General features: G+C 44.7%; 1 protein-coding gene across 10 annotated transcripts in view; it reads left to right on the plus strand.

The window, feature by feature from the left end:
* CCDC162P (coiled-coil domain containing 162) overlaps positions 1-27,045 on the plus strand; it is a 175,365-nt gene that overhangs the window by 143,433 nt on the left and 4,887 nt on the right. For 7 of the 10 annotated variants that reach the window (XM_045058585.1, XM_045058588.1, XM_045058589.1 and 4 more), the window contains 9 exons: positions 4,257-4,366; positions 11,998-12,147; positions 13,040-13,093; positions 13,967-14,134; positions 15,993-16,145; positions 16,903-17,037; positions 17,876-18,028; positions 19,936-20,145; positions 23,883-24,003. In XM_045058585.1, the coding sequence (XP_044914520.1) occupies positions 4,257-4,366; positions 11,998-12,147; positions 13,040-13,093; positions 13,967-14,134; positions 15,993-16,145; positions 16,903-17,037; positions 17,876-18,028; positions 19,936-20,145; positions 23,883-24,003 (1,254 nt within the window). Of the gene's footprint in view, positions 1-4,256; positions 4,367-11,997; positions 12,148-13,039; positions 13,094-13,966; positions 14,135-15,992; positions 16,146-16,902; positions 17,038-17,875; positions 18,029-18,214; positions 18,689-19,935; positions 20,146-23,882; positions 24,004-27,045 lie in introns of those variants that run through there. The other 3 variants (XM_045058586.1, XM_045058590.1, XM_045058592.1) reach the window with 2 other exon arrangements.

Below are 27,045 nucleotides of genomic sequence, written 5' to 3' on the forward strand. Positions count from 1 at the left end.
AGAAGCACGGTGGGAAGATTTCCAGCACTCTGGTAAAATACTTCCCCTTCAGCTGAGCCCCAGAGCTAAACCCAAACCAGCTCTGTGGGCATTTGCCAGCTGACAGTCCCCAAACCAGAAGTATGTGGCAGATGTGGTCCCTTGCCAAGCTTTTCCATAAGCCAGAGACCTACCACTCAATTACCCTGGAAAAAGTATCCAATTCTGTGTCTGAAAATTTTCTGAAGCATACATAAACTCCATTTTGTCAAAGCTTAGACGTACAAAAGTCTTAAACATCTTAAGAAGTGTGAACTTCTAGGCACATTAACTGTTTTTTAGATTTTCCACTTCAGCTGTACCAGGACAATGGTGTTATGTCTAATCACCTTTATTGTCCTAAAGGAAAAACAAAGTCAGATTTATATGTTCGTGATGGAAAGTAGCCAATTGTAGAAGAATCGTGGAACCCCATTTTCAAACTCAGGACCACCCAGTAAACAACGTAATTGCAAATACCAGGTACTCCTGCATTGTCATATCCACATTTCTGAGAGGATTGTGCTGGGTGTTTCCTCTTGTGTGTACCGAGTCTCCTGTCAGAAAAATGAAAGTATGAGTATGAAATCACGTCTGAAATTAGAAACAGCTGGCGACAGGGAGTGGCCTTGTGTGTACTCTTGCTGATGGCCAGAACCCCCACAGCAGAAAAGGGAGTGGGGCAGGGCTTGGCTTCTATCTCTGACTCCATAGGTTTCTCTTTGTTTCAAGACTCCCCTAGGGCCATGCACAAGGAAGTAGGCCCTACCCAACGTAATTAAACATACACATGTGCTTTTGCTCTTCCATATGGAAGTTAAGGAGTGTTGACATATTTCCACTGCTCCAGCCCCGTCCTGTTGTTTGTAAGTTTGATTTTTTTTAACAGCTAAAACATTCACCTGGTTAAAACTCAAAACGATACAACAATATACATATTTAGAGATCAAGTTGCTACCACTGATCCCCTTTTGCCACCCCAAGTAGCCATTTTTACTAGTTTTTAATATATCCTAAGGGTGCTTCTTTATGCCTACACTAATTCATTCTTTCATTCAATTATCTATTTATTGAGCACCTAGTACGTTACACACTACTATATTTTAGGCACCATTTTGGTATACAACCTTACTGTCATGGAGTAAAACTCCTTACTCTTGTGGAGTTTATCATCTAGAAGGGGATACACAGATAATAAGTAACACAAGAAGTAAGAAAATAATGGAGTAAGGAGGATGGCATATGGAGGTTTGAAGGGAGCGCATTGCAATTTTAAATAGGACGGTCAGGATAGACTTCAGGGAGAAAGTGACATACTGAGCAAAGTTTGAAGGAGGTGAGGGAGTTAGCTATGTGGGTATCTGCGGGAAGAGCATCCCAGACAGAAGAACAGTCCATCCAAGGGACTTGAGCAGAGTGTGCCTACCATGTTTATGAAGCAGAAAGACCCGTAGCCGGAGTGGAGAGAGAGTGGGAAAGAAGGAGGAGGTGAAGTCAGAGAGGAAGCGTGAAAAGAGAGAGAGTGGATCATGCAGGGCCTATTCTTAGTGTTTGCTCTGAGTGTGAGGTAGTGCCTGTCCCAGATTTTGATCTGGCATATGTTAATGGCATGTCTCTGGCTGCTGTGTTGAGAATGGACTGTAAAGGAAAAAGGATGGAAGAAGGGAGAGGCTGCTTTGGAGGCCACTACAATAATTCCAGCAAGGGGAGATGGTGGCTCAAACAAGGTTGGGAGCAGTGAAAGTATTAAGTGGTCAGATTTAGGGCATGTTTTTGAAGTAACTACTAATGGATTGTGTGTTGGGTGTGGGGGAAAGAGAAGAGTCCATGATAAAACTCCCAAGATTTTTGACCTGTGCAATTGGGAAAATAGAATTGCCATTAGCTGAGATGGAAAATTAGGGAGAGAAGTTCAAAGATTAGGGCGCCTGGGTGGCTCAGTAGGTTAAGCGTCCAACTTTGGCTCGGGTCATGATCTCACATTTCGTGAGGTCAAGCCCTGTGTCAGGCTCTGTGCTGACAGCTCGGAGCCTGGAGCCTGTTTGGATTCTGTGTCTCCCTCTCTCTCTGCCCTTCTCCCGCTCACACTCTGTCTCTCTCTCAAGAATAAATAAACATTTAAAAGAAAAAAGTTAAAAAAAATAAAGAATTTAATTATGCACAAGTGATGTTTGAAATACCTTTTAGGAGTGCCTGGGTGGCTCAGTTAGTTAAGCATCCAACTCAATTTTGGCTCAGGTCATGATCTCACAGTCGTGAGATCAAGACTGCTTAGGATTCTCTCTCTCACTGTCCCTCTGCCTCTCTCTCAATCTCAAAATATAATTAATTAATTTTAAAAAACGAAAAAAAAAAAACCCTTTTAGACATCCAAGAAGAGATGCCAAGTGAGTATTAGATCTCAATTTGAAGGTTGTCCGCATATGGATGGTATTTAGCTACGAGACTACATAAGATAGCCAAGGAAGTGAAAGTAGATAGAAAAAAAGGAGGTGAACCAAGGGCTGAGTCCTAGGACACTCTTATGTTAAGTTCCGGGGTGGGGAGGGGAGCCTGGGTGGCTCAGTCCGTTAAGTGTCTGACTCTTGATTTCGGCTCAGGTCATAATCTCACGGTTCATGAATTCGAGCCCTGTCAGGCTCTGCACTGACAGCATGGAGTCTGCTTGGAATTCTCTCTCTCTCCCTCTCTCTATGCCCCTCCCCTGCTCTCTCGCTCTCTCTCTCTCTCTCTCTCTCTCTCTCTCTCTCTGTCTGTCTCAAAATAAATAAACTTAAAACAAAACAAACAAAAAGAGAGCTGGGGGAGAGGACAAGGAGAACCAGCAAAAGGGACTTAGAAGGAGCAGACACTGAGGTAGAGGAAAACTAGGACAGTGGTGTCCCAACATCTAGTGATAAAAGTTTCTCAAGCAGAAGGAATGTGACAAATTGTGTGAAATGCTTCTGGTAGTCAGGTAAAAACAATGTTTTTAGTCATGTTGATGTCACTGGTGTTTATAACAAAATCAGGTTCAGGGGAGTGATGGAGAGGAAAGCTGGGTGAGTGGGCTTATGAAGGATTTGGAGAGAAGTCACAGCCAGCCAGGATAGGCCTTTCTTCCTGAGAGTTTTGCTAAGAAGGGAGCAAAAAAAATGAAGCAATAGCTGACAGGGGAAGTGGGGTCAAAAGCAGGATTTTATGAGGTGGGAGAGATAACGTGAACTATGGTGAATGATCCAAGAAAGAGGGGAGAAGTGATATTGGAGAACACTGGCATTCTGGAGCAATAATCTTGAGTAGGCTTGAGGGGATATCCCCTCATTTAATATTTATCATGTCTTTCTTATAAAACATAACATGTTATATTCACTTTTCTTCACCTTGCATTTTTCACATAGAAATCAAGAGTTCTTAGGGCACCTGGGTGGCTCAGTCGGTTAAGTGTCCAACTTCGGCTCAGGTCATGATCTCACGGTTCGTGGGCTCAAGCCCCGCATCAGGCTTTTTGCTGACAGCTCAGAGCCTAGAGCCTGCTTCAGATACTGTGTCTCCCTCTATCTCTCTCTCTGCCCCTCCCCTGCTCATGCTCTGTCTCTCTATCTCTAAAAAATAAAAATAAACATTAAAAAATTTGGAAAAAAAATCTATGGTTCTTTTCCTATTAGCACATGGGGAGGTTTCTTTTCAGAGATGCATACTATTCCATTGGAATACCATAGTCTATATGTTGCTTCCAAGCTTCTGCTGTCCTAAACAATGCTTCTCTGAATAATTGCATATATACCTCATCTTGTATGTGTCAGCCTATTGCCGCTTCAATCCAGGAGCTAAAGTTCATAGCCTGTCAGCCCTCAACATTTCTAGTCTTTAGCTGTAACTATAATAGCTCTTCATTTATTTATGTTAACTATATTAGGCCAAAATAATTGTTCAGATACTTAATGACTTAGTGAAAATAGATATCATGTAGGATCAATAATAACATTTGATTTGGGATCATTAGTTAGGATAACAGAATATTGTTCGTGGGGCTTCAGAGATACTTTTCCAAATCTTTTCATTAGGACTCTTGTTGTAGATCTTCCTTATTCCTATGTTCTGGAGGACCCTGTGTCCTCAGCCACTTCCTCCCCTCCCCCCTCCTCACCCGTTAAGTTTTGTGGATTTGGAAATAACAGCTTCTTGTGTCCAGTGTAATGCCATTAATCATTGTTCAGTGTTTCATGATACTAGCATCATTATGTTTCTCCCCCTAGACCTTTGGAAGCACCATGTCATGAAAGAAAACTTTTCAGTTATCAGACCACAAATAGTTGAAAAATTTGTACAGAGATTAATGGAAAATTACCAGGATGGTGGACTAGAGGTATGTATTGAAAGTTAGTCATTTTGGAGTGTATTTTTTTTGTAACATTAACCCAAGCAAAGAAGACTTTCCCCTTGACCCATTTCCCAATGCATCCCTTATTCCCTTAGAATGAATATATGAACACTCAGGCTTAAAGTAGCAATCACTTGTTATAATTTTAATTTTGGGAAAAGACTGATTTCTAATAAATTAGAAGAGAGAAATTCGAATATGCATGTTGACTAATTTCAGATTCAGCCAACTTTTTTTTTTTAATTTTTTTTTCAACGTTTATTTATTTATTTTTGGGACAGAGAGAGACAGAGCATGAACGGGGGAGGGGCAGAGAGAGAGGGAGACACAGAATCAGAAACAGGCTCCAGGCTCTGAGCCATCAGCCCAGAGCCCGACGCGGGGCTCCAACTCACGGACCGCGAGATCGTGACCTGGCTGAAGTCAGACGCTTAACCGACTGCGCCACCCAGGCGCCCCGTTCAGCCAACTTTTTAAAGTAACCTTGGAGTTTGTTGATGAATGAGTTGTTTTAGCAACATTTCCTGCATTGATTTTTTAATATTCAAAACTTAAAAGAGAGAAACTAAAATAGCCAATAATTCCACTAACTAGAAAACATTTTTAAAATGTACAATACAAAAAAAAAAAAAAAAAAAAAAACAACAGAAAGGTAACATTTCCAACCCTCCTTATTCCACCATCCCGTTTCCTCTCCACAAAGCAAACCAGTTTCAACAATTTTTGGTATATATCTATTTGAATCCATAACAAGTCTATATAATATATATTTAACAATAATATGTACTTAATACATACAATATACATACACACAGTCCTTGAAGTTTTCAACTGTTTACTCTTGACTATTCCTAAATAGTGCTGAGAAGGCAAGATAAGAGAGTGTATGTGGATATTTGGCCATAGCAGAGCTTTTAGGATCATTAACAAATTAAACATAGGTACATTAGGTAGAAACAAATCCAGTTGCCTTTGAAATTCAACCATTTCTTTAAAAACCTGATTTAGCAAAACATACCTAATTTTTTAAAACAACATTTCCCTCAAATTTATATTTTTCTAAGTTCTTCAAATATTCCCCGTAATTTTATTAACAACACTTCAGTTTTTAATTACGAGACAGAGAATTCACTAGCTTGGTTGGGGATACATTTTTCCTCAGAGCTTGATGATTTATTTACATGTATTTCATTTAAGCTTTCAATGATACCCAAATGTAGTACTGTGTATTCTGATGAATGGGTGAAGTGGTCCCTTTTGGTCTCTGCAGCTCAGAGATTCTCAACCAGAGATACAGAGGTGATTAGGGCAGGGCATGCTCAGAAACGTGTTTGAAGCACAGACTGTTGTGCCTCTCCTTTAAAAAAAGGAAGGCAACCCTGACACATGCTTCATCATGGATGCACCTTGAAGACCTTATGCTCAGTGAAAAAAGCCAGTCACAAAAGCATAAATTCTGCATGATTCCACTTATATGAGGCACCCACAGTAGTCAAATTCATGGAGACAGAAAGTAGAATGGTGGTTGTTAGGAGCTGGGGGGAAGGCGAATGGGGAGTTGGTGTTCAGTGGGTATAAGAATTTCAGTTTTGCAAGCTGAAGACAGTTCTAGAGATTGATTGTGCAACAGTGTGAATACCACTGGACTTTACACTGAAAAATAGTTTAAATGGGGGCTCCTGGATGGCTCAGTTGGTTAAGCGTTTGACTCTTGATTTCAGCTCAGGCCATGATATCAGGGTTGTGAGTTCAAGCCCCACATTGGGCTCCATGCTGGGTGTGGAACCTACTTACAAAAAGAAATGGTTTAAATGGCAAATTTTACGTTACATATATTTTACTACAATAAAAACAAACAAAAAGGTTGTAGCTCAAGATCTGCTCCCCTCCTATGCATACACTTTAGTCCAACACTGAAGATGGGGTCATCTAGGAAAGAAATGAGAGTATTAGGACAAACCCATATCAGGTATGACTGAAACTCAAGGCACACTGATCAGGTTGGTACCTGCCTGCCAGTGTCTTGGAATAATGAGACGCCAGGACACTAGACCCCTCCAAATTCTATGCCTGGTGGACTTCTAGCCTTTTCTGAATGATCTGCAAAGACAGGGAACTCACTCTCTTCCAAGCCCACCCCCTATCCCCAGCCATTCCTGGCAGCTCATATTTCAAGCAGCTTTTACTGAGCTGGATTTGGCCTTCTACCACCTCCATCGTGGATCCTAGTTCTGTCCCTGGAACACCACAGATCATGGTTCTGACCCCTCACAACAAGCCTTTGGATATCTAAGGGCAGGTCAGTCAGAGAAGCTCAATTACTGCCACTGCTGGCATGTGTGAAGCCTCCGTACAATTACAATGAGGGGCCTGCTCTAGTAGCACAAACCCAGACAGGTGCACCTCTGCGCGGTGGATTACAAATAGTCACCCCTTCCTCCAGACGGGTGCAGTCCAAGCCAGGGCACATGGACTAGGAAAGAGAGCAGGCACCGCGCTCCTCCCTAACCTGGGTGCTTCTGTACCAAGTACAGACCGCACACGCATACATTGAGGACCTGAGCCCAGCCTTCTCTTCTTCAGACTAAACTGCCTTCCTTTCCTTTGATCACTTTATATAAGCAACTGTACCATCCTGGTCAGTCCCCTCTAAGTTCAAGATTGTCTGACTGGCAAAGAGTGCACTTGTCCTTTGTGTCCTTTGATTAATGCCCATGAGTGTGCCTGGTATTGGGAGCCACGTCACAGATGACTTATTAGGCTGACAGTCACCTGAAGCCCACATTGCCTTCAGGCATCCTGCTGCTGCCATATTATTAGCCTTGGTCTTGTTCGACTTGGTCCACGGTGAACTTCTTAAAATCCTTAAAAATCTGGATTTTTATCATTCAGCACTGTCTCCCTCTCCCAGGTTCTTGTCAGCCTGCCCTCAGTATTCTCATTCCAAGTCATTACCAACCGTGTATGCCAGGACAGGCCCCAATCCTTGTGCTACCCCCTATGGTCCCCTTCAGGCTGACCACACTCTTTGGACACAGTCTTTCAGTGGTCAGAAGCCCATCCAGTTGTACTGTCACCCAGCCTGTGTTCTCCACTGGTCCACAAGGTCCAGTGGAGAAGCCTTTTAGATGTCCTGCTGAAATCCAGATACACTTCAAGTGCTATATATTTTCTGAGGAAAGGTTAATCTGACCTGATTTTTCTTGAGTCCATATTGGCCTCTAGTGATCTTTGCTTCCTTCCCCAAATTCTAGAAAAACAGCCTTTCACCATCAGTTCTAACATCTTGCTCAAATGTCATACTAAACACACCGACCTGAAGTTAGAGACTGACCCTTATGGCAAATCAGAACTATAATAGTCTGTTGTGTGGATTCCAGAACCATCTCCATTCATATGTCAAAAGTCATTCACTCATTTACCAAGTATTTATAGATCTCCTATTTTTTTCTAGGCACTTTGTTAGATTAAAGGCAAAAGGTACAGTTCTTGCCCTCAAAGAACTTATGGAACCAGGTGACCCAGGAGTGTCAAGAAAAGGCACTTCATGTTAAATGCTTTGAAAGAGGCATACACAGGGGATACAACCCAGCTAGCAGGTAGGGAAGAAATGGGGAAGACTTCCTGGAGGAGGTGTTGTTTGGGCCAAGTCTTAAGACACAAATAAGAGTTGGCCAGATGAAGAGGGGTTGAAGAAGGAAGGCAGAGCAATCTAAGAAGGGAGTATAGCAGAGTTCAAAAGAGGACACTGAAAAAGTGGGCAGGGCCAGTTGCTGGATGACATTGTAGGCAATCCTTAGGAGTTTGGATGTTATCCTAGAGTCAGTGGGAAATCATTGAAGCATCTTGTCAGCAGAGGTGGGTTTTATAAACATTATCAAAACACCTTGTATGTGCCTGATAGATACTAGATGAATTATGAGGGGCTTCAAGAAGAAGCAAACCACAGAAGGGCAATTTGCTTCCAGCAGAGCCAGACTTTTGCCATAACAAGGCCTAGCACCTGCCATGCTTCACCCCAGGCTGGCTCTCTAGATCAGTCTATGGGGAAATCTGGTGCTTTTCCAGCCAGTGCCATTCATCATAGCTCAGATTTAACTGTTGGTGAAGGAATCAGGCCACTGGAGAACATGATTTTCACTCTGTAGTTTTTATGGAAGCCAGGGGCCTGCCTTGAAGGGGAAGTTGGCAGATGAACCCACTTCATGCTGCATTTTGGCACAGAGCTGGCATTTAGTGACCTAGGAAGGCAAGAGTAGGCTGCAGAACAGCTTTTAAGAAACAAATTGCTCTGGGGGCACCCGGGTGGCTCAGTAGGTTGAGTGTCCCACTTCAGATCAGGTCATGATCTTACAGTTGGTGAATTTGAGCCCCGCGTAGGGTTCATAGAAAAAATTATGTCAATAGAAGCCACACAGGCTGTAGTCCCACAACAGATGCTGTTCAGGCAGCTCCAAAGGCTGCCTCTGGAAGGCTGAGTAAGTCTGCAAAATCAAAGTTCACTTGGAGAGAGAGACTCCTAGGAGCTTAGGAGTCTCCCTGCAACTCTCTGTCACCTGTCAGTAGCAGTTTCCTGTCTGCCCCACCTCAGACTTGCTCCCCACTCCATGTCCCCACTGCAAATGCTCTGGATGGGCCCTTATCCCCTCTCCTTGCCTTCACACTCACCCTCTATGCATCATCCCCTTGAATTGATCTTTCAGCTCAATCTCCTGAGGCCCCAACAGAACCACTGAGGGAAGGAAGCGACACAATTTCTCTGGCCTCCAGGGGTGCCCAAAGGGGCTCCTGGCCATTCCTACCTCTGTGGTGTAACACAGAGACTCACCCAGAGGTGCCTCACCCTTACTAGGTAAAATATCACACTGGCTAAGAGGGAATGGTAGAGGGCCATTGTGGTTCAAGTCTGCATTTCTGTTTGGGATCCTATATCTACTATGGTGGCTATAATGACATTAGTTTGAGAAGTGTTTGCCCTGCTAAAAAGCCGTTGGAGGCCTGGCTGGCACAGTCGGATCCAAACACTGCTGTCCAGGACAGCAAGGGGTGAGTCACTGTGGCCAATTCCAAGCACTGGGTCCAGGCCACCTGGAAAGCGTCACCAGCCTTGATGGCCTTTAATGTGGTTTCACAATGTCTCAACGTTTCAGGCTTTCATCATACTTTGTCTGGGAAGTATTTCCTTTGTCACTACTAAGTTCACATAGCCTTGACCCTTTCGCCATAAAGAAGTCAAGGGCCGTCAAATCTTGATTCCCTTTGCCTTGGTGTCAGAAGCTAAATCCAACTGTCTTACTGATCACTTTCCAGAGCAGGTTAGATTGCCCCAAATCCTACTCCACTAAAAGGGGCCCCTTGAGGAAGCCCCAGAGAATGAGAGAGGGAGGCTATGTGTCCTCCTCTGACTGCCTGGCCCTGCTCATGAAATCCCCCATGAGCAGAGGTGTTCATCCACTGTTTCCATTCTACATCTCTTCAGTGTGCCTTGCCAAGCTGCTGTGGATCATGATCTTTACAAAAGCTTTACTATCTTTTCATTAGGTTATACATTTTGTTTATTTGTACATTTTATATATAATTATCTTCATTATATAAACATGTTATGATTATATTAGAAAATAGAAATATGATATATTAGAAAATACGCTCATTAGCTTACCCTCATTGATAACTACTATTAGTATTTTGGCATATTTCCTTCCAAACTTCATTTATAGTTTTTTTTCATTCGTCAACATTTTTTAAGCCAAGTTAGATTATTCTATATGCCCTTTTATTGTAGTGTACTTTTTTTTCACTTGAGTATATGTTATCAACATGTTCCCCTGTCAATAAACATATGTCCACAGCATAATTTTTGGTGGCAGTTTGATATTTCATTGTACAGATGGATGAAAAAAATTCAACCTGTTTCCCTTTATTAGTCACTTTTGGTTGTTGCCATTTCTCTCTTCTGTTAGAAAGATCAAGGACATCTGTTTACATATATTTTAGTGTATCACTTTTATCATCCCCTAAAGATAAAGTTCTAGAAGAGGAATTACTGAGTCAAAGGGCATGAACGTTTTAAAATCTTTTCACAGATACAGCTAGTCTGCCCTCCAGAATGCCACATTGATCACCCTTGCCATCAGCAGTGGTGAGCAGGCTGTTTCCCTCCATCAGTACTGCATTTTATCACTATTTTCCATCTCTGCTACTTTGCCTCAATAACTTGCCTTGACAAAGCCTGGCTGTGCTTTCTCTGAAAGTCAGTGGGGACACTGAGGTTGCACTGATAGGACCATGAACTGGGGCTCACTGGGCCACAGGACCCACCCCAGAAGGACAGCTTAGCTTCTGTGGCAGACTGCCACTAAGCCTGGAGCCCTCGTGACCCTGAAGTATCACAGATAAAGCTCATGTAAGCCTGCAGGCTGGGTCTTGGATTGGGCCCCCAAAGACCCCCAGATACACACACAGACACACTCAGTGATACACACAAAGGGTCACACATAGACACAGAGATATATACAGACATTCACAGAGACATACATGAGAGACATAGATACACATACACATATACACTAATGCATACAGACACAGGTGCACAATCATATCCTTAAATGCACACAGATGCACTCACTGATACAGAGACATAGAGACACACAAAAACACTCATAGACATGCAGGCCCTAGTCAAGGTAGGTTGGTCATATCTTCTACATATTGGTTCCCATTTCTCTCCACAGATTAAATCTAACCTTGCCTTGGAGGGGTGGACTTTTCTTCTGTTCCTTAATGGTTATCTCTTCAAAAGGATGCCCAATTTCTTAGAGAAAGGGGAAGAAATGGGACTGCCAAGGGAATGAGCAGTATGACCCTTCAATCAGAGCTAGAGGGGTCCCTGCCAGGTGCTCATACTTCAGAGAGCCCCTCTGGTTTTTCTCCTTTCACTCTTCCTCACAGGGTGAGAAATACCCACAGCCAAGGGGACATGCCCACTCAGATCCCTGGCCCTCCTTCTAGACCACACTTCAGGTACCTGGGACCCTGGAATTCTCCCTGGAAAGTCCCCAGATCCTGCTCCCCAGAGGGAGAGTGGACCTTACTGCCAGTGTGCATACCCTGGCCTAAGGAGTAGTCAAGGGTGGCTGTGTAGAGGCATAGACAGCTGACTGTCCATTTACATGCATGTGAGGGCCCTCTACAGTATGACGTGAAGCCAGAGGTAGAAAGAGAAGGGTGTCATGCTGTAAACTCTAGGTTGGTGACCAGCTCACTCCACATCACCACATTTCAGCATAGAACACAGACGTCCAAGCCTGACCTTCCAAACAATTTTGAAGATCTATTTTTCAAAGTAGGAGAATTAATAGTTTGTTAGTTCGATTTCCAACCTTTAAGCATCTAGAATACTTAGGTATGTGGCAGGTGGGCCTCCATTTGTACTCTTGTCCCCGCCCTGCAAATACTAAGAGCAGACTTGAAAGAGAGACTTGGAAGGGTAGAGCCCATGTTTTCTATGGAGGAGAACTAGACATGGGTCTGTGAGCCAAGGCAACGTGTGCCATGAGCCCTGGCACAGTGAGGCTGTCCTGCTGGAGCTGCTATGAACGATGCCCCTTCCTTTTCAGATCACTTTCAGGAAAGAGCACCTTGAGGCCTGCCTCCTTTCCCTGGGTTGTGATGTGATGGCAAGAGAACGCAGCAACTTCGAGAACTACTCCATGTATTATGAGCATGTGTTGGAGCATGCTAGGCAGAAGCTCTGCCAGAAAGAACAAGTACGTTCCCAGAGAGACAGGAAGTGTGATGGGGAAGGTGTGGATAGGAAAGCCTGGGAGTTACTCCAAAGAGAATAGAACAGAGGGTAGGGGAGGTGTTCTTATGCAAGAACTGAGAATGATTGGTACTCTCCAATGTCTCTTCTCACTGGCTCATTTTCTTGGGCTCTGGTATTATCAGCTGCAAGAGTGATGGCTCAGAAACACTGGGTTGTGTGCTTTGGAGGCGTCTAGTGGAGAATATAAAAAGTTAGCGACAAAGGAGCAGGTCGCCACCCCACCCCCGCACCCCCCTTCCCTCCCCCAGGGAGAATGCATAACTGACCTTCCCACCTAAGCAACCCCAAAGTACCTTGTGCTGTCCATGGTCTAGCCTAGAAGCCAGGATCCTTGAATAAACTCTGTCTTCAGGATGCACTTCATGGGTCTCATTAATGAGACTTCCTTAAAATGAGATCCCACTGGTGGGATCCAAGGGTCACTTCTCCTGTCCTAATTGCACACCGTTTTAAAATGGATTGCTTCAGAGGTTTGGTGTAATTTTACTTTTCACCTAAGAAAAGTGCAAAAGCCTGAAAAAAAAAAATCAAATGAAGCATTCAAATATCAAACGAGTCTTGGCCTCACCCCCAGTTTGGCTTATCCACATAGCCAAGTCTTCTGCATTAGTGTGGACACCTGGAAGTTCATGCTGCCTTTAGATCTCATGTTGGGCATCCTAAAATCCGATGGGACCACAAGCACAGTCCTGACTCCAGGTGGAGCTTGAGGAGCTCAAAATGAAGCTCCATTAACACAAATGGGAAGTGTCTGGAGCATGGTGTCCTGAACTGAGCCATGGTTGGAAGAACAAATGGTTGAGTTTGGTTGTACATTCTTTTCTCCTCTTCAGGAATTAGATCTTATACGAAGAGGTTCGGGTCCTCCTGAAGACAACGCTGGTCAGGTAGGTTAGTTATTACCAAAAAGTCTCTCTTCTCCACCTCACAGATCCACAATCTCAGCAGTAGGAAGACAGGAAACTTCCTAGCATTATTTTCTTGTGCCCTGTAGAAGTCCCATCAATGAAGATCCACTGCAGAAACACCTAAGGAGTGTGTTTTCACTTTTTAAGCAATAAGGGCTTTCTTTTTCTTAGCTTTTTGGTGGTTGTTGTTTTTTGTATTGCTTTGACTTATATTTTTCTTGCTATTTTTTGGGTTGAGGCAGAGGACTTTTCCCCAAACAAGAGGTATTGAAGCTGAGGTGTCAAGAAAGGCCAATTTGCAAATGGAGACCAAGAGAGCGGAAGTATTTTATCCTATTAAAAAGTGCTTAAAGGGGCGCCTGGGTGGCTCAGTAGGTTAAGCGTCCGACTTCAGCTCAGGTCACAATCTTGCAGTCCATGAGTTCGAGCCCCGCGTCGGGCTCTGGGCTGATGGCCCAGAGCCTGGAGCCTGTTTCCGATTCTGTGTCTCCCTCTCTCTCTGCCCCTCCCCCGTTCATGCTCTGTCTCTCTCTGTTCCAAAAATAAATAAACGTTAAAAAAAAAATTTTTTTTTTAAAGTGCTTGAATGTGCCTCTTTTGGGAACACTTATATATATGCCCTCATATAATAGGCAACCATTTATTGAATACCTATTATATGTCTGGCACTGTTCTGAGACCCATAAACCAACCTTCAATTCTGCCACCCATATTTGTACAACAGGATGTTCACCTCTTTCATCAGCTTCAAGGTAGAAGAGCAAATTTGACGCTGATATGCAAAGAACTATTTTGTAGTGACAGTTTGGAATTTTTGAGTTATTTTCCATTAAACAATATTTGTGCTGTTAGGTTGCAGAGCTCAGTCATAATATGATCATGGAAATCACTGCTCTGAGAGCTCGACTCACAGATTTGGAAGAAGAAAATCTGAATCTCAAAGAGAAGATTAGAAAAGAAGTCCAAGAAGAATATGAAGCATTAGTTCAGGCTCTGTTTGTGACATGTTTAGACATAAAAGTAAGTGACCTGTGTCGGACGTCTGGACAGTCCTGTGGGAGCCAAGTGTTAACGACCTCCACAGCCACTGAACACAGAGTGGTCACAATGACAGAATGGGCTTTGTGGTAACCAGAGCCTGTTGGGCCCAAGAATTCTCTGGCTCTGAGTGTTCACTGCAGAGAGGGGGTCAGCGATGGGTTCTCATTATTTTACCACGATAGACACTAAATTTTAGATAATTTAGTTATTTGCTGTTTTCCTCACTCTGCTGCCAAGGGCCATTGTTGCCATCTGATTGCTGTGAAGGACAGGTGGGGGGTGTCTTCTCCAAAACCCCCAATGGTTAATATCACTGTTTGTCTACTGAGTGTGACCATCCAAGCAGGAGAGTGCAGCGCCCTAAGCCAGGACAGACCCTGGTGTAGGTAGCAACTGGCACCTCCTGAAAGCTCACTGGACAGATTCAGAATTTGAATTAGCTGTCAGTGATTTTTTTCTGGCCTTCAAATGCCCACCAGTCTTTCTCTCACGTCCAGTGTCGGGCAGCTGCTGACCTGTAAGTGAAGGTCCATCCAGAAAAGGAGCAATGGGGTGCCTGTGTGCCCACGGCACTGTAGAAGCCTGTCACTTTCTTATGATGTCTGAAGAGCTATAAGATGGAGGCCCCATGCCTAAAATGGGCCATCACAGAGCCTGGTCCAGCTGCCCCAAAATTGTGAATTTCACTACAAACCCGCTCCCTCTCTTGCTATTGGATGTTTCCCAGAGCCAGCCCCCAGTGGGTCCTTACTTCGCTGTCTCTCCTGGAGGATTCTGGGTCCCTGAAGTTGTTACATTGACAGGAGCTTCCACCAGAGCTCTGCCTTGGCCTGGTCATTCCAGAGAGGACCAGAGATTCCTCCTCACTTATGAAGGGTCCATAAAACACAAGTGCTTACAAATATTAAAGAATCGAAACCAAAACGCATTGGGCCTGGTATTGCAGGAGAACAGACAGTGAAGTCTGGAATTGCTAAGTCATCTTCCAGGTATGAAATTATTGAAAAATTTCTTAATTTTTTTTTAACTTATGCCAGATTCCTAGACAGAAAGTGGATTCTCTACTTCTCCCAGGCTAACCTAGTTCTGCAGGCCACCTGAAGCAGAGACTCTCTGTTCTACCCCAGACTCCTAAGTAGGTGGGGAAGCTTTCTCTGTGTGGCCAGGAGCCAGACTTCCTGCCATGGCTGCCCAGCTGGGCACTATCTTCCTGCTTTCCTCTCCCGGGAAGTGGTTCAGAGATGAGAGGACACCCAACTCTACCCTTCACCGGAGGATGCTGGGTCTGTAGTTGTACTTAGCAATGATCAAGCTGTTCCACCAAAAGCTGTTATCCACAAGCCATTCAGAACAGACTATTTCATAATGAGACTTCTGCTAAAACCGAAATGGGAGAGTAGCCAGCCTGATTCCTTCCTCTACTGTATTTTTAATGTAGTTCCTCATTAGTGGCTCATCTATATAGTGTTTTATCTGGTCAGATTCTGCTGAGTCAACCTGACTGCAAAAACCCCTAGGTTCAAATTCTCAAGTAACCCTTTGGGGGAGGAGGAGTGACTCAGCTTTCCACCTGTGACCTTCCACTCTTCTATCCATTCAACTTAATTTGGCATCTGGTAACTTAGGCTCTAAGACGTGTAGGGTCCATCTGATGAAGCCCTGTGGACTGAAGACAATAGTAAAGGGGGCTGATAGGGAGACTTCCAGATAATACCTGATAGAATAATTGGGTGGATGATTTTTTTTTCATGTGAAATTATTTCTGAAAGTTAGCTTTTAGAAGGCAAAATGACTCTTCCTCTACTGTCCTTCCTGAACTTGAGTCTGCAATTTGCAGGAAAAACTGGATGAGAATCAGATGAATTTGATCCAGAAAGTATGTGAGCTCATTGGCGAAGTAAGAACAGAAGGAATTGACAATATGAAGGCCCTAAAGAAAAAATGGGGCTCTGCCAGACCTGATGAAGGAATGAAAGAAAACCCAGCCAAAGTACGTGATTTCATTTAGCGATAGGATATCAGCATTTCATCTCAGCATCTGACCCTACCGCTCACTCTGTATGCATTCCAGTCTGGTTTCCCTGAGAAAGCATTGCATCAGACATTTTAAAAGGGCACCAGGGCTCACAGCACACTTGTGTTATCTTCTGGAAGGCACGTTTCTTTTTTTCTTTTTAAAGTTTTTATTTATTTTGTGTGTGTGTGTGTGAGAGAGAGACAGAGACAGACAGAGAGACAGAGACAGAGAGACAGAGAAAAAAAATATGTGAGTGGGGGAGGGGCAGAGAGAGAGGGAGAGAGAATCCCAGGCAGGCTCTTCACTGCCAGCACAGAGCCTGACATGGGGCTCAAACTCACAGACTGTGAGATCATGACCTGAGCCAAAACCAAGGGTCAGACGCTTGGGGCGCCTGGGTGTCTCAGTCGGTTAAGCACCCGACTCTTCGACTCTTGATTTCCACATTTCCAGTCAGGTCATGATCTCACAGTTTGTGATATCAAGCCTCTCCACCCCGCCCCAGGGCTCTGCACTGACATTGTGGAGCCCGCATAGGATTCTCTCTCTCCTCTCTCTGCCCCTCCCCCACTTGCACTCTCACTCTCTTTCAAAATAAATAAACAAGCATCAGAAAAAAAAAAAAAAAAAAAAAGGCTGAGCCACCCAGGTGCCCCAAGGCCTGTCTCTGATGTTAGAATCTGTGCCCTTCCCATGGGGGCAGACTCTTCTGAAAGTAAGCCTTTCTCAGCAGGAGCAGCTGCGTGCCTTGGAGCAAGACAACTGCCGCCTGTCTGCCCTGGTGTGCAAAGTGAGGAGCCTGGGCCACTGGAGGTTGGCTGTGCAGCGGGCTCGCTTCCAGGGCCAGCTGAACAGGGCAGAGAAGGTGAGTGTTAGGAGAGGGAGGCCCGCCCACCCCGCACAGCAGGGAGTGACTGACGAGGTGGGGGGCTGGCTGACCTGGGGGGCTGGTCTTGCCCTGGTGTTGGCAAGACCAACCATCTTAACGGATCTGACAGTCGACAGTCGGGGAGTTTTCCAGGGAAGTGACTGAATGTCAGAGCCCCCAGAGAAATAGGAAAGAGCCAGAAGCCAACGGCAAAGAAGCAAATGGGAGAACAGAGAGTCTAGCACGAGAAAAGGGGAAAAATGGAGGGAGGACATCACCAAGGGTTTGAGGCAGCGTCATCCAAACACCGTAAATCTTTGAGTTTTCAGACATGATTATCTGAGGAAAATGGAGTAACAAAATAAGCGGAAAATCGGCTTCAAGGCAAATTGGAACCAAAGCACATAGAAATCGTGGTTTGGAAACTTTCACTTAGTGTTTCTGAAAGTCCCTATTTGCTCTGCCACACTGTTCTTCAGTGAGGACACAGAGAAGGCGACTAGAGACAGCTTCTTTCTACCAGAAGTGTTTTTTTTTTTAATGTTTATTTATTTTTAAGAGAGACAGAGAACAAGAACATGAGTCAGGGAGGGGCAGAGAGAGAGGGAGACAGAGGATCTGAAGTGGGCTCGGACAATGACAACAGTGAGCCTGACCTGAGGCTCGAACTCACAAACCGTGAGATCATGCCTGAGCCAACTGAGCCATCCAAGTACCCCTCTACCGGAAGTTTTTAAAAATGATGGATAATGAAGGGGTTTAGAGACTCTTCTGAAATGAAAACTATGGAAAGGAAACTTATTTCCTATCTTACTGTGTTTGGGGGTGTTCACAGGAAGCCATGCAAAGTCAAAAAGAGTGTTTGAGCATCAAGCTGATGGCAGAACGAGAAGCAGTTTTATTTCATCAGCAGTTAGGGGTGCTACGGCAGGCCCTGGCCGGGGCTCAGGCCGCCAACACCAGGATGCGCAAGCAGCAGGATAACCAGGTATCCGAACACCGGAACCCCTCTCCCTCCCTCCCTTTGAGCTCGCTCTGCAAAGCTGACTGTGGCCCTGGAAGCAGCACCCTGCCTCCTGCAGCAGTCACCGGGACTCCACAGCTGAGGCCAAGCAGGAGGCACTGCCAGAGAAAGACGGCCCAGACCTCAGCTTCGCTTCTACTTCCTTTCTAGCCCTAGACACCAAGGAGAGTGGCCAAAAGTTGGCTAAGATGGTGAAATACTACCCTTACACAAAAGATCGTTCTTCGGTGCGTATGTGTATGTGTTTCTCAGAGGATCTTTTTGCCTAGAGGGCATCTTGGGATGTAGGTCCCTGCCTTTAGCCCAGTCCTTTCATCTCCAAGCACGCTTTCCATCGATAGTGATCTTCTGCACGTGGAGTGTGGCCTAGCCATCAGCATTACTCCCCAAACAGAGTCTTGCATTCTTTCCTGATGACCCACCCATACTAAGTCATAATTTCAGAAGTCACGGCTGCTCAATAAGGGGTGGGCACCAAAATGAAGGTGTTTCCAAGTTTAAGCTCTAATAACTGGGCTAACTCTCCAAGCATGAATGAAGCAGAAAGACCCTAGGTTTAGTTTTATTTTTATTTATTTTAACAGTTTTGTATCTTTTTTTAAGTTTATTTGTTTATTGAGAGAGAAAGAGGAGAGAGAGAGAGAGAGAGAGAGAGAGAGAGAGAGAGAGAGAGAGAGAATCCCAATCAGGCTCCCTGCTGTCAGCACAGAGCCTGATGCAGGACTCAAATCCACGAACTGTGAGATCACGACCTGAGCTGAAACCAAGAGTCAGATGCTTAACTGGCTGACCCCCCCAGGTGCCCCAGAAAGACCCTAGGTTTAGAGAGACAAGAGTTGAGTTTAAATAAGAGTCTGGGAAAGCTGGGCATATTTAAATTTTTTTTTTCAACGTTTATTTATTTTTGGGACAGAGAGAGACAGAGCATGAACGGGCAAGGGGCAGAGAGAGAGGGAGACACAGAATCGGAAACAGGCTCCAGGCTCTGAGCCGTCAGCCCAGAGCCCAACGCGGGGCTCGAACTCACAGACCGCGAGATCGTGACCTGGCTGAAGTCAGACGCTTAACCGACTGCGCCAGCCAGGCGCCCCCTATTTAAAACACGACATATAATTTGTTCCTTTTGGACCTGACATCCTCTGTTATTGTGCACCAGGTGAAGAATGGAGTATAATTATGTAAACTGTAACATCACCATACAAATATTATTAGTATTAGTATTATAAATGAGGATTGGACATCTGGTACTTATGGTGCTACTGATTAGAAAAATTTCAAAACAGAACCAAATTATCACTACGCTTTTCCTTCATTAACCATCTGGAACCTGGCTTCCCCAAAGCTATTTTGGAAGTCAAAACAGAAGCAAGATTAGAACCTCCCTTCTCCACTCACTGCTTTGTATTACATCACTCCTTTCTCCCCAGGCAAACCCTTCCCTGCTATGTCATGATAAATGCTCAATGACAAGGCAAATGTAGTTTGTGGTGGCTATAACTATGCGGTTAATAAGTTAAGTAACATACATACTATCATCAAGTTTGGGCATTAAAAGACCCAGTTTCTTGACCTGTACAGTGGCATTACCACTTGCCTGGCTTTTGCTCTTTGTTTCCTTTGTTCTCCCCCTGACTGTTGCCTCAGGGCTTACAGTCCAGGCCGAGCTGGCCTAGGTCCTGGTAGTCTTGCTGCCTGCTAGCCCAAACAGAAAGGCCAGCCTCTATTACCCTGAGCCCGGGAATATTCCACAGAGTTGCGCCCCTGGGCCCTACTGGAGGGGTTGGCTATTGTGCTGGGCAACTTCTTCCCCACCTTTTGGTGAGAAGAAAGACTCTGCCTTCTTCGTTTCCTTTGGCCTTTTCCTGCCACAGGCTCAATTGCTGAGAGAGCTGCAACACAGAGTGACCGAGGAAGCTCGCCACAGGCAGCAGCTGGATCTAATGAAGGCCTCCGGCATGGAGAAGCTCTTGGAAGATGTGCGGCAAAAGGACCAGCACCTGCAGCTCCTTACTGAAGAGGCAGAGAGGGCTTCGAAACTGGGCCGGCTTCAGCAGAAGAGAACTCAGACAGAACTCCGACAGGTAACTCCAGGGGGAGGTAGCAGCCACTCGAAAGCCAATCGGGGTGCACCAGCCAGAGCTGGCACTCTTCTGGCATTCTCCCTGCCTCTGGTGTCCTCCACCTTTGTCATTTCTAGGCCCACAGGAAAACGGAAATATTTCTGCCCATGTTGGGTGATGCTCAGGTTGCCTATGGTGAGAGAGGACAGTTTGACTGCCTCAAGGCCCAAAATCTTGGCACCTTTAGAACCCATGTGGGAAACATGTTTCCATCTGGCTACAATTTCTGAGCTAGGGAATCCTTTAGAAAATTCCAACGGTAATCTGGAAAAGCAGCAAGCATTATGGAAGCTATTATAAGAGGATTTTAGTCAAGGTGTTTCTGGAAATTTAGAGACAAAAAGGAAAGGCAAAAGTGATTTCCAGACACAATATATTTTTGTTAAATATACCCCTACAGCAAGAAAAGAAAAAAAAAAAAAGAAAGAAAAGAGGAGGAAACGATAGATGTAGATATGGATTAATGCAGGTTCCAACACAGGAGAGCACAGAATGTAATCCAATACAGAAGGCAAAAGAAATAGCACCTTCCAGAGCAGGCACTTCTCATGTATTCACTGAAGGAATAAATCACTTCATTCACCAGAGATATTAGGAAAGAGAAGTTGGAAAGTTAAATTAAATGATTGGCCGGGGCGCCTGGGTGGCTCAGTTGGTTAAGCATCTGACTTCGTCTCAGGTCATGATCTCACAGCTCGTGAGTTCAAGTCCCATGTCGGGCTCTGTCCTGACAACTCAGAGCCTGAAGCCTGCTTCAGATTCTGTGTCTCTCTCTCTCTCTCTGCCCCTCTCCCACTCTCTCTCTCTCTCTCTCTCTCTCAAAAATAAATAAAAACATTTAAAAAATTAAAAAAAATTAAATCATTGGCCAAGTGTTTCAAGGAGGAGATCAATGGGGAGAAGTCTGCAAAAACAAAGGACAAAATTTTAAAAAGGCTAAAAATTGAATTGAGGCAATGCTAGAGAAAATATTTTTGGAGAAATGGAGAGAAAATGAGTAGCTTTAGAATAAAAGAAAAAATAGAATTTCACCTTTATTTCATGAAAAATAAACGAAAATATGACTTGAATCCTTAGAAACATTTGGTGTCACATATTTATCTTTCAAATTAGGCTTTTCTAGAAACCGGCACAAAAATAAGGAGTTCATCTCTCTAGTTAATAGCTAATTTTTGTCTAACGGCAGAGACTCTAAAAGCAGTCAGAAACATTTTGAGGCTTCTCTCAACAAATACATGTCTTTAGTGTATATATGTAAAAACGATCACTGGCTGTTTCTAAACCGCCCTCCACCTCTGCTGACAGCTCCTGTCCCCTGGGCTTATGGTCTCACTTCTCACCAACTAGCAATCCACCTTCAGCCAGCAAGAGCCCCTATGACCTACGGTGACTTCTTTAGTCCATCTCCAACCTCCAATTCCGAGGGCAGATTTTGACTCTCTGACCTTGGAGAGCATGAATGTCCTTGCCTACCTCCCGTTCCTGGGGATGCTCTAGAGTCAGACTTCCTGATTCACACCCCAGGGCCTTCCACCGCGTAACTTGAGGCTAGATCTGTGGTCTCTATATGCTGTAGTCTTCTCGTTGGTACAGCGGAGAACGATATACTCATTTGACGAGATTTTTAGGAGGATTAAGGTAATTCAGATGAAGCACTAAGATCAGAAACTAATACACAGCTCTTGATAAATATTGACTGTATGTCTTTTGGCTGGGAATATGAAGGTGAACACTTTTGGAAACAGACTGACCTGGATTGGTTGTGGGATCTCGGGCACATCTGTGATGCGGGGTGGGGTCCTTTTTAAGGTCCTAACATAACACAAGGTCCTTACTAAGCATGTTTCCTTCCTTTGTTAATATTTTTCCAATTGGTTTAGCCCCAGCCTGGCTCAGAGGTCTTGATAATGTTTTTCTTGATATGGTTTGATATAGCTTGATAAGTCTTGATATGGTTCCTGTCCATGGGGATCGAGGAGCCTACACCAATCCCTGCAGTGCATAGAGGCACCTTGGGCCTAATTTGTATTAGGAAGTTTTCCTAACTCTGGGGATCTGATCTTCTACTGACAGTTACAGTACACTTGAGAGCATCTGCACGCACAAGAAACTGCCCCTTTAACTTTTGTAGGATGAGCTGTAGGTTATAGCGTCAAAACCTCACAGGCCTTCTGGTTGGGTCTATGCAGACAAGAGTGTGCTGAATTTTTGAGATTAGCCTGTGGATTAGCTTGCTGGGGCTACTGTAACAAATTGCCACAAACCAGATGGCTTAATACAACAGAGATTTATTCTCTCACAGTTCAGGAGTCCAGAAGCCTGAAATCAAGATGTTGGCTCTTCCTGGGGGCTCTGAGGAAGAGTCTGTTCTATGCCTCTCTTCTGGCTTGTGGTGGCTGCCTGTAGTCCTTGACATTCCTTGGCTGGTGGCTACAGCACTCCAATGTCTGCCTTCCTCATCCGATGGCCTTCTCCCTATGTGTCCCTCTGTGTGTCTGTACCCTTTCCTCGTATAAAAGCATCAGTCATTGTACGTAAGGCCCACTCTTAATCCAGTATGACTTCGTCATAACTTAATTACATCTGCAAAGACTATTTCTAAGTAAGGTCTCATTTTGACGTTCCAGGTGGACATGAATGGGGGAGCGCTATGAGATCCACCCTACTATTCTGACTTTTTTACAATTATTACCTTTTTATACTTTAATTTTATGATATCATTAGAATCATATTGCTTTTTTATACTTTTGAATAATTTTTATAATTCAATTACTTTTTATAATCTATATCCATTTATATTTATATAAATAAAAATAAATTTCAAAAGAAAAGACACCTCCTGTCTATACAGATGAGGAGCACCTTGGATCCGGCCACGTGGGTCAGCTGTGCTAGCAGAGAGCCACCCAGATAAACACAAAGATCACCTCTCTGGGTCACCTGGATGGCTCGGTCGGTAGAGCGTTCAGCTCTTGATCTGTGTTCAGGTCATGATCTCACTGTTAGCGGGACTGAACATGCTGACAGCGTGGAGACTACTTGGGATTCTCTTTCTCCCTCTCTCTGCCCCTCCCGACTCATGCTCTCATTCTCTCTCTCTCTCTCTCTCTCTCTCTCTCTCTCTCTCTCAACGTAAATAAAAAACATTAAAAACAAAAGCTCGCCTCTGAGTATGGGCCTTATATAAGGCCAGGGAGATGGTGCTCAGGGCATCCCTGCAGATGATGAGCTGCACTGAGCTGAGCACAGAGATCTGGAAGAAAGATCAAGTCTTTCCTTTGCTTGAAACTGTCCAGAGACTTGAAACTGTCCAGAGACTTTGCTTGAAACCACTCCAGAGACTTGGAGTGGTTTTGTGGCTTGGCCTACAAGGTCCTCTGTGAACTGAGGGCCCTTCTCCATCTCTTCTCTTCCCCTCCCCTCTGGTGAAATAAACATAAAGGATATAAATTTTGTGAGTAAACTCCTGGCTATTATGAGGTAATAAGGGGGTCCAGGGGCTGCCTCTGCTCATCTTTGGTTTAAGTTCTCGGCCTTCTTGGAGCTCTTGATTTTCAGAAGGCTGAGTTCAGCCTGACCAGGACTGTGTGAAGATTTATGCTCCTGGGGTGGCCTGGACCCACACTCTCCTAGTAACCCCAGGAACTAAAGTGTGCACCAAAAAAGCATCTCTGCTTCCTAAGCACTTTTCCCCTCAGCTGAGAAGCCGGCTTGTCCAGGAACGCAGTGTGAAGCTGGATGCTTTCCAGCGCATAGAAGAGCTACAAAGTCAGCTTAATGACGCTGAGCGATTGTCTGTCCAGATGAGCTCACCAGGCGGTAAGCATGTCCCCTACTCTAGCTAGAACAAACCCCCAGGGTCTGGGGTTTGAATTGAAGGAGGGTCTCATGGGCCAGCCATAACAACCCAGTGGTTATTGCATAGGTGCTCCATGATGTCTGTTGAATGAATGAATGATACATGAATGAATAAAACTTAATTCTGATTTGCAGTCGTAACTTTCTACTTTAGTAGAAAGGTGACTCCAGTCACCTTGGAGACCTGACATCCAATCCTAAAAGATTTCAGTCATAAAAACTGGTCTCAGGAGGGTGTAATGTACCACTTAAAGAACACTGGGTACTTTACTATATTTTGAAGCATCTTAATGTCTTGGGACATCAATGACCACGTTTCTCAAGTGTTATTTATAAATATATTATGATTCTTGGGTGCTGGGGGCTTGAGGAGTGCTATGGAAATGGCAATCAAGATAGCCCTCTGGGCAATGTAGCATAGAGCAGAGGCCAAACCCAGGATGTCTCTAAACTGGCTTCCTTCCCTATAAGTTGAGGATGAAATTAATTCCAAGTTCTTTTCTAGATCTGACTATCAAAAATATCATCAAATACCAATAACCAGAACTGAATAACTGCATATGTTGGTTACTATACTTTGACACTTTCATACTTGTGTGTCCTTTATGTTTGCTTTTGGCTCTTTACCAGTTGAATATATAAGATCTTTCACAAACAGAAAGATCGGTGTCAAAGATCAAGCAAACAAAGATGGAGTTACTTTGGGTTTGCTGAGAGCAGGGCTGGGCTCGCTGGTAAAGCCCAGGGCTCTCCCCTCTGCCTCTGTGCCTATTGCCTGGGCCCTGACCATAGGGGGAGGTTTCCCACCCCAGCTGTGCTGTCCAAAGAGGAAGAGCATCAAAAGTACTCAAGGGCCCTATTTTGGCCACTGACGCTGAGCAGTTCTGCACCTTGAACTCTCCTCTCCACACTCCATGGGATTTTCCTGTCTATCCCTTGCCCCTCTGTCTCCAGCCCAGCTAAGCACCCTTTTTTTTTTTTAAGTAAGCCCTACACCCAACGTGGGAGTTGAACTCAGGACCCTGAGATCAAGAGTCTCCTGCTCTGCTAGCTAAGCCATCCAGACGCCCCAGCCAAGCATCTTTTTAACCTCTTTTTGGGTTAACGTGTCCTTTCAAACTGCCCTCCATGTCCTCCAACACCTGCACATTTATGAAGGAGAAGCAGAGTGAGGCATGAGACAGGTGCAGGGTGGGGCAGAACCCTAATTCCCAAGACTGGGGATGTGGCAGGAGTGAAAGAGAAGCCTCTTTCCCAGAAAGCAGAGCTAGAAGTTTCTCCTAAGCCCCAGCCCCCACCTGTCCCCCACTGCAGTGACTCATTGGAGGGGAGGGACTGGGTTGCACCTATCTATTTAATGCCCAGCACTCCAAGGGGACAACTATACTATTAATGTGACAAGGTAGAAGTCAGTCATTCCCACTCCTTTCTCAGCTGTTGTCCAGATGAAAGCATGAGGTGACCGAGGTCTCTCCTTTCTGTTGCGGTGGTAGCAGCAGCCACCCTGCTCCCTGCATCAGAAGCATCAGAAGCAAAGGCAGACTTAAGGAGCAAGCTCTCCTTACTTGGCATTAGCATGGTGTCCCCTTAGGATCTTGCACCTCTTGAGGAACTGTAATATGCTCTAGTGCAGTTAGTCTTAAAATGCTTAAGGAAAAAAAAATGAAATCACTTGGCTGACAAAACTGTGAAATGTTCAGAGGTAGACCAGCTTCAGTTTGCTTGATCCAGGTCTGACATACTTCCCCGGGGCCTGACCCCTCTGTCTGCCCCTCTGGGCTCCAAGAATGCTGGGAGCAGAAAGGAAGTGGAAGTAACCCCTCGGGAAGCGAGATGACTGCCACTGCTGTCCCTTCCATCCTCTGTTCCAGCTCACATGGCAGGAGTGAGTGTAGAGATGGGACAATTAAAAAGGATCAGCCCCTGACTGGGCTGACTCAGGTCATATGCCCGAATTTGAACAAATCACGGAAGCCAGAGACTAAGATGCTTGGTGGGTTTAAGCCCTGCTCACATGTCCCTCCCCTGGAGCTGAAGATGGGTCAGCTCACTCTCTCCTCTTCCCAGAAACTATTTTATATCTTCCTGGCCTCTTCAGATCCTCAGACGCTGTCCTCCTCCCCAGCCAACACTTTACCTCCAGTTTCACGGAGCCATTAAAAGCCATCATGTGGCAGAGATGGCTGGGTGGCTCAGTCGGTTAAGCATCTGACTCTTGCTTTCCACTCAGGTTATGATCTCAGGGTTTGTGGGTTCGAGCCCCACATGGGGCTCTGCGCTGATAGCGTGGAGATTGCTTGGGATTCCCTCTCTCCCTCTCTCTCTCTGTCCCTCCCCTGCTCATGCTGTCTCTCAAAATAAATAAATAAACGTTTAAAAAAATTTTTTTTAAAGCCATCACATGGGAAACCCCTCTATTTTTTGACCCCAGCCCACCTACATTAGGTACTCAGCTGCTTCTTGGTCCCTTCTGGTAAAATGGAAAATGTGCCCCGTTTCTTCCCTGGGCCAGTCCCAATGCTTGAGATTCCATTGGCTCCTAGCTTTTCAGGGACTCTGAACTATTATTTATCTGCTTTCTCTATATATACTCATATTTCCTACCCAACTACCCTTCTAATCTTGGAAACAACCATTATTATTGAGTATATACATGCCAGGATCACAAAATCCACCCTAAACTAAAATTAAACGTCTACCCAGTTGGTTGAGGAATCTGGGAGCTATACTTTGTCACCCTGTAAGTCCAGTTAATTACCAAGTCCTATTAACTTGAATATCCCTAAGTTTGTCCACTCCTACCCACCATAGTCCAAGTCACCTATCATGTCCTTCTCTTTCACTTGGTCATGTGACCCGCAGGCAAATGATTCCATGCAGATTTTGACATCTTCATTCAAAATTGACAAAGTTGGATTAGATGCCCATCTCAAGCTTTTCTAAAATTTTGTGGATTAAATCTAGGCCCATATATTGCAACCAGAGATATAATTTAACATTTTC

This window comes from Felis catus, chromosome B2 (genome assembly GCF_018350175.1).
Source record: "Felis catus isolate Fca126 chromosome B2, F.catus_Fca126_mat1.0, whole genome shotgun sequence".
Lineage (NCBI taxonomy): Eukaryota > Metazoa > Chordata > Mammalia > Carnivora > Felidae > Felis > Felis catus.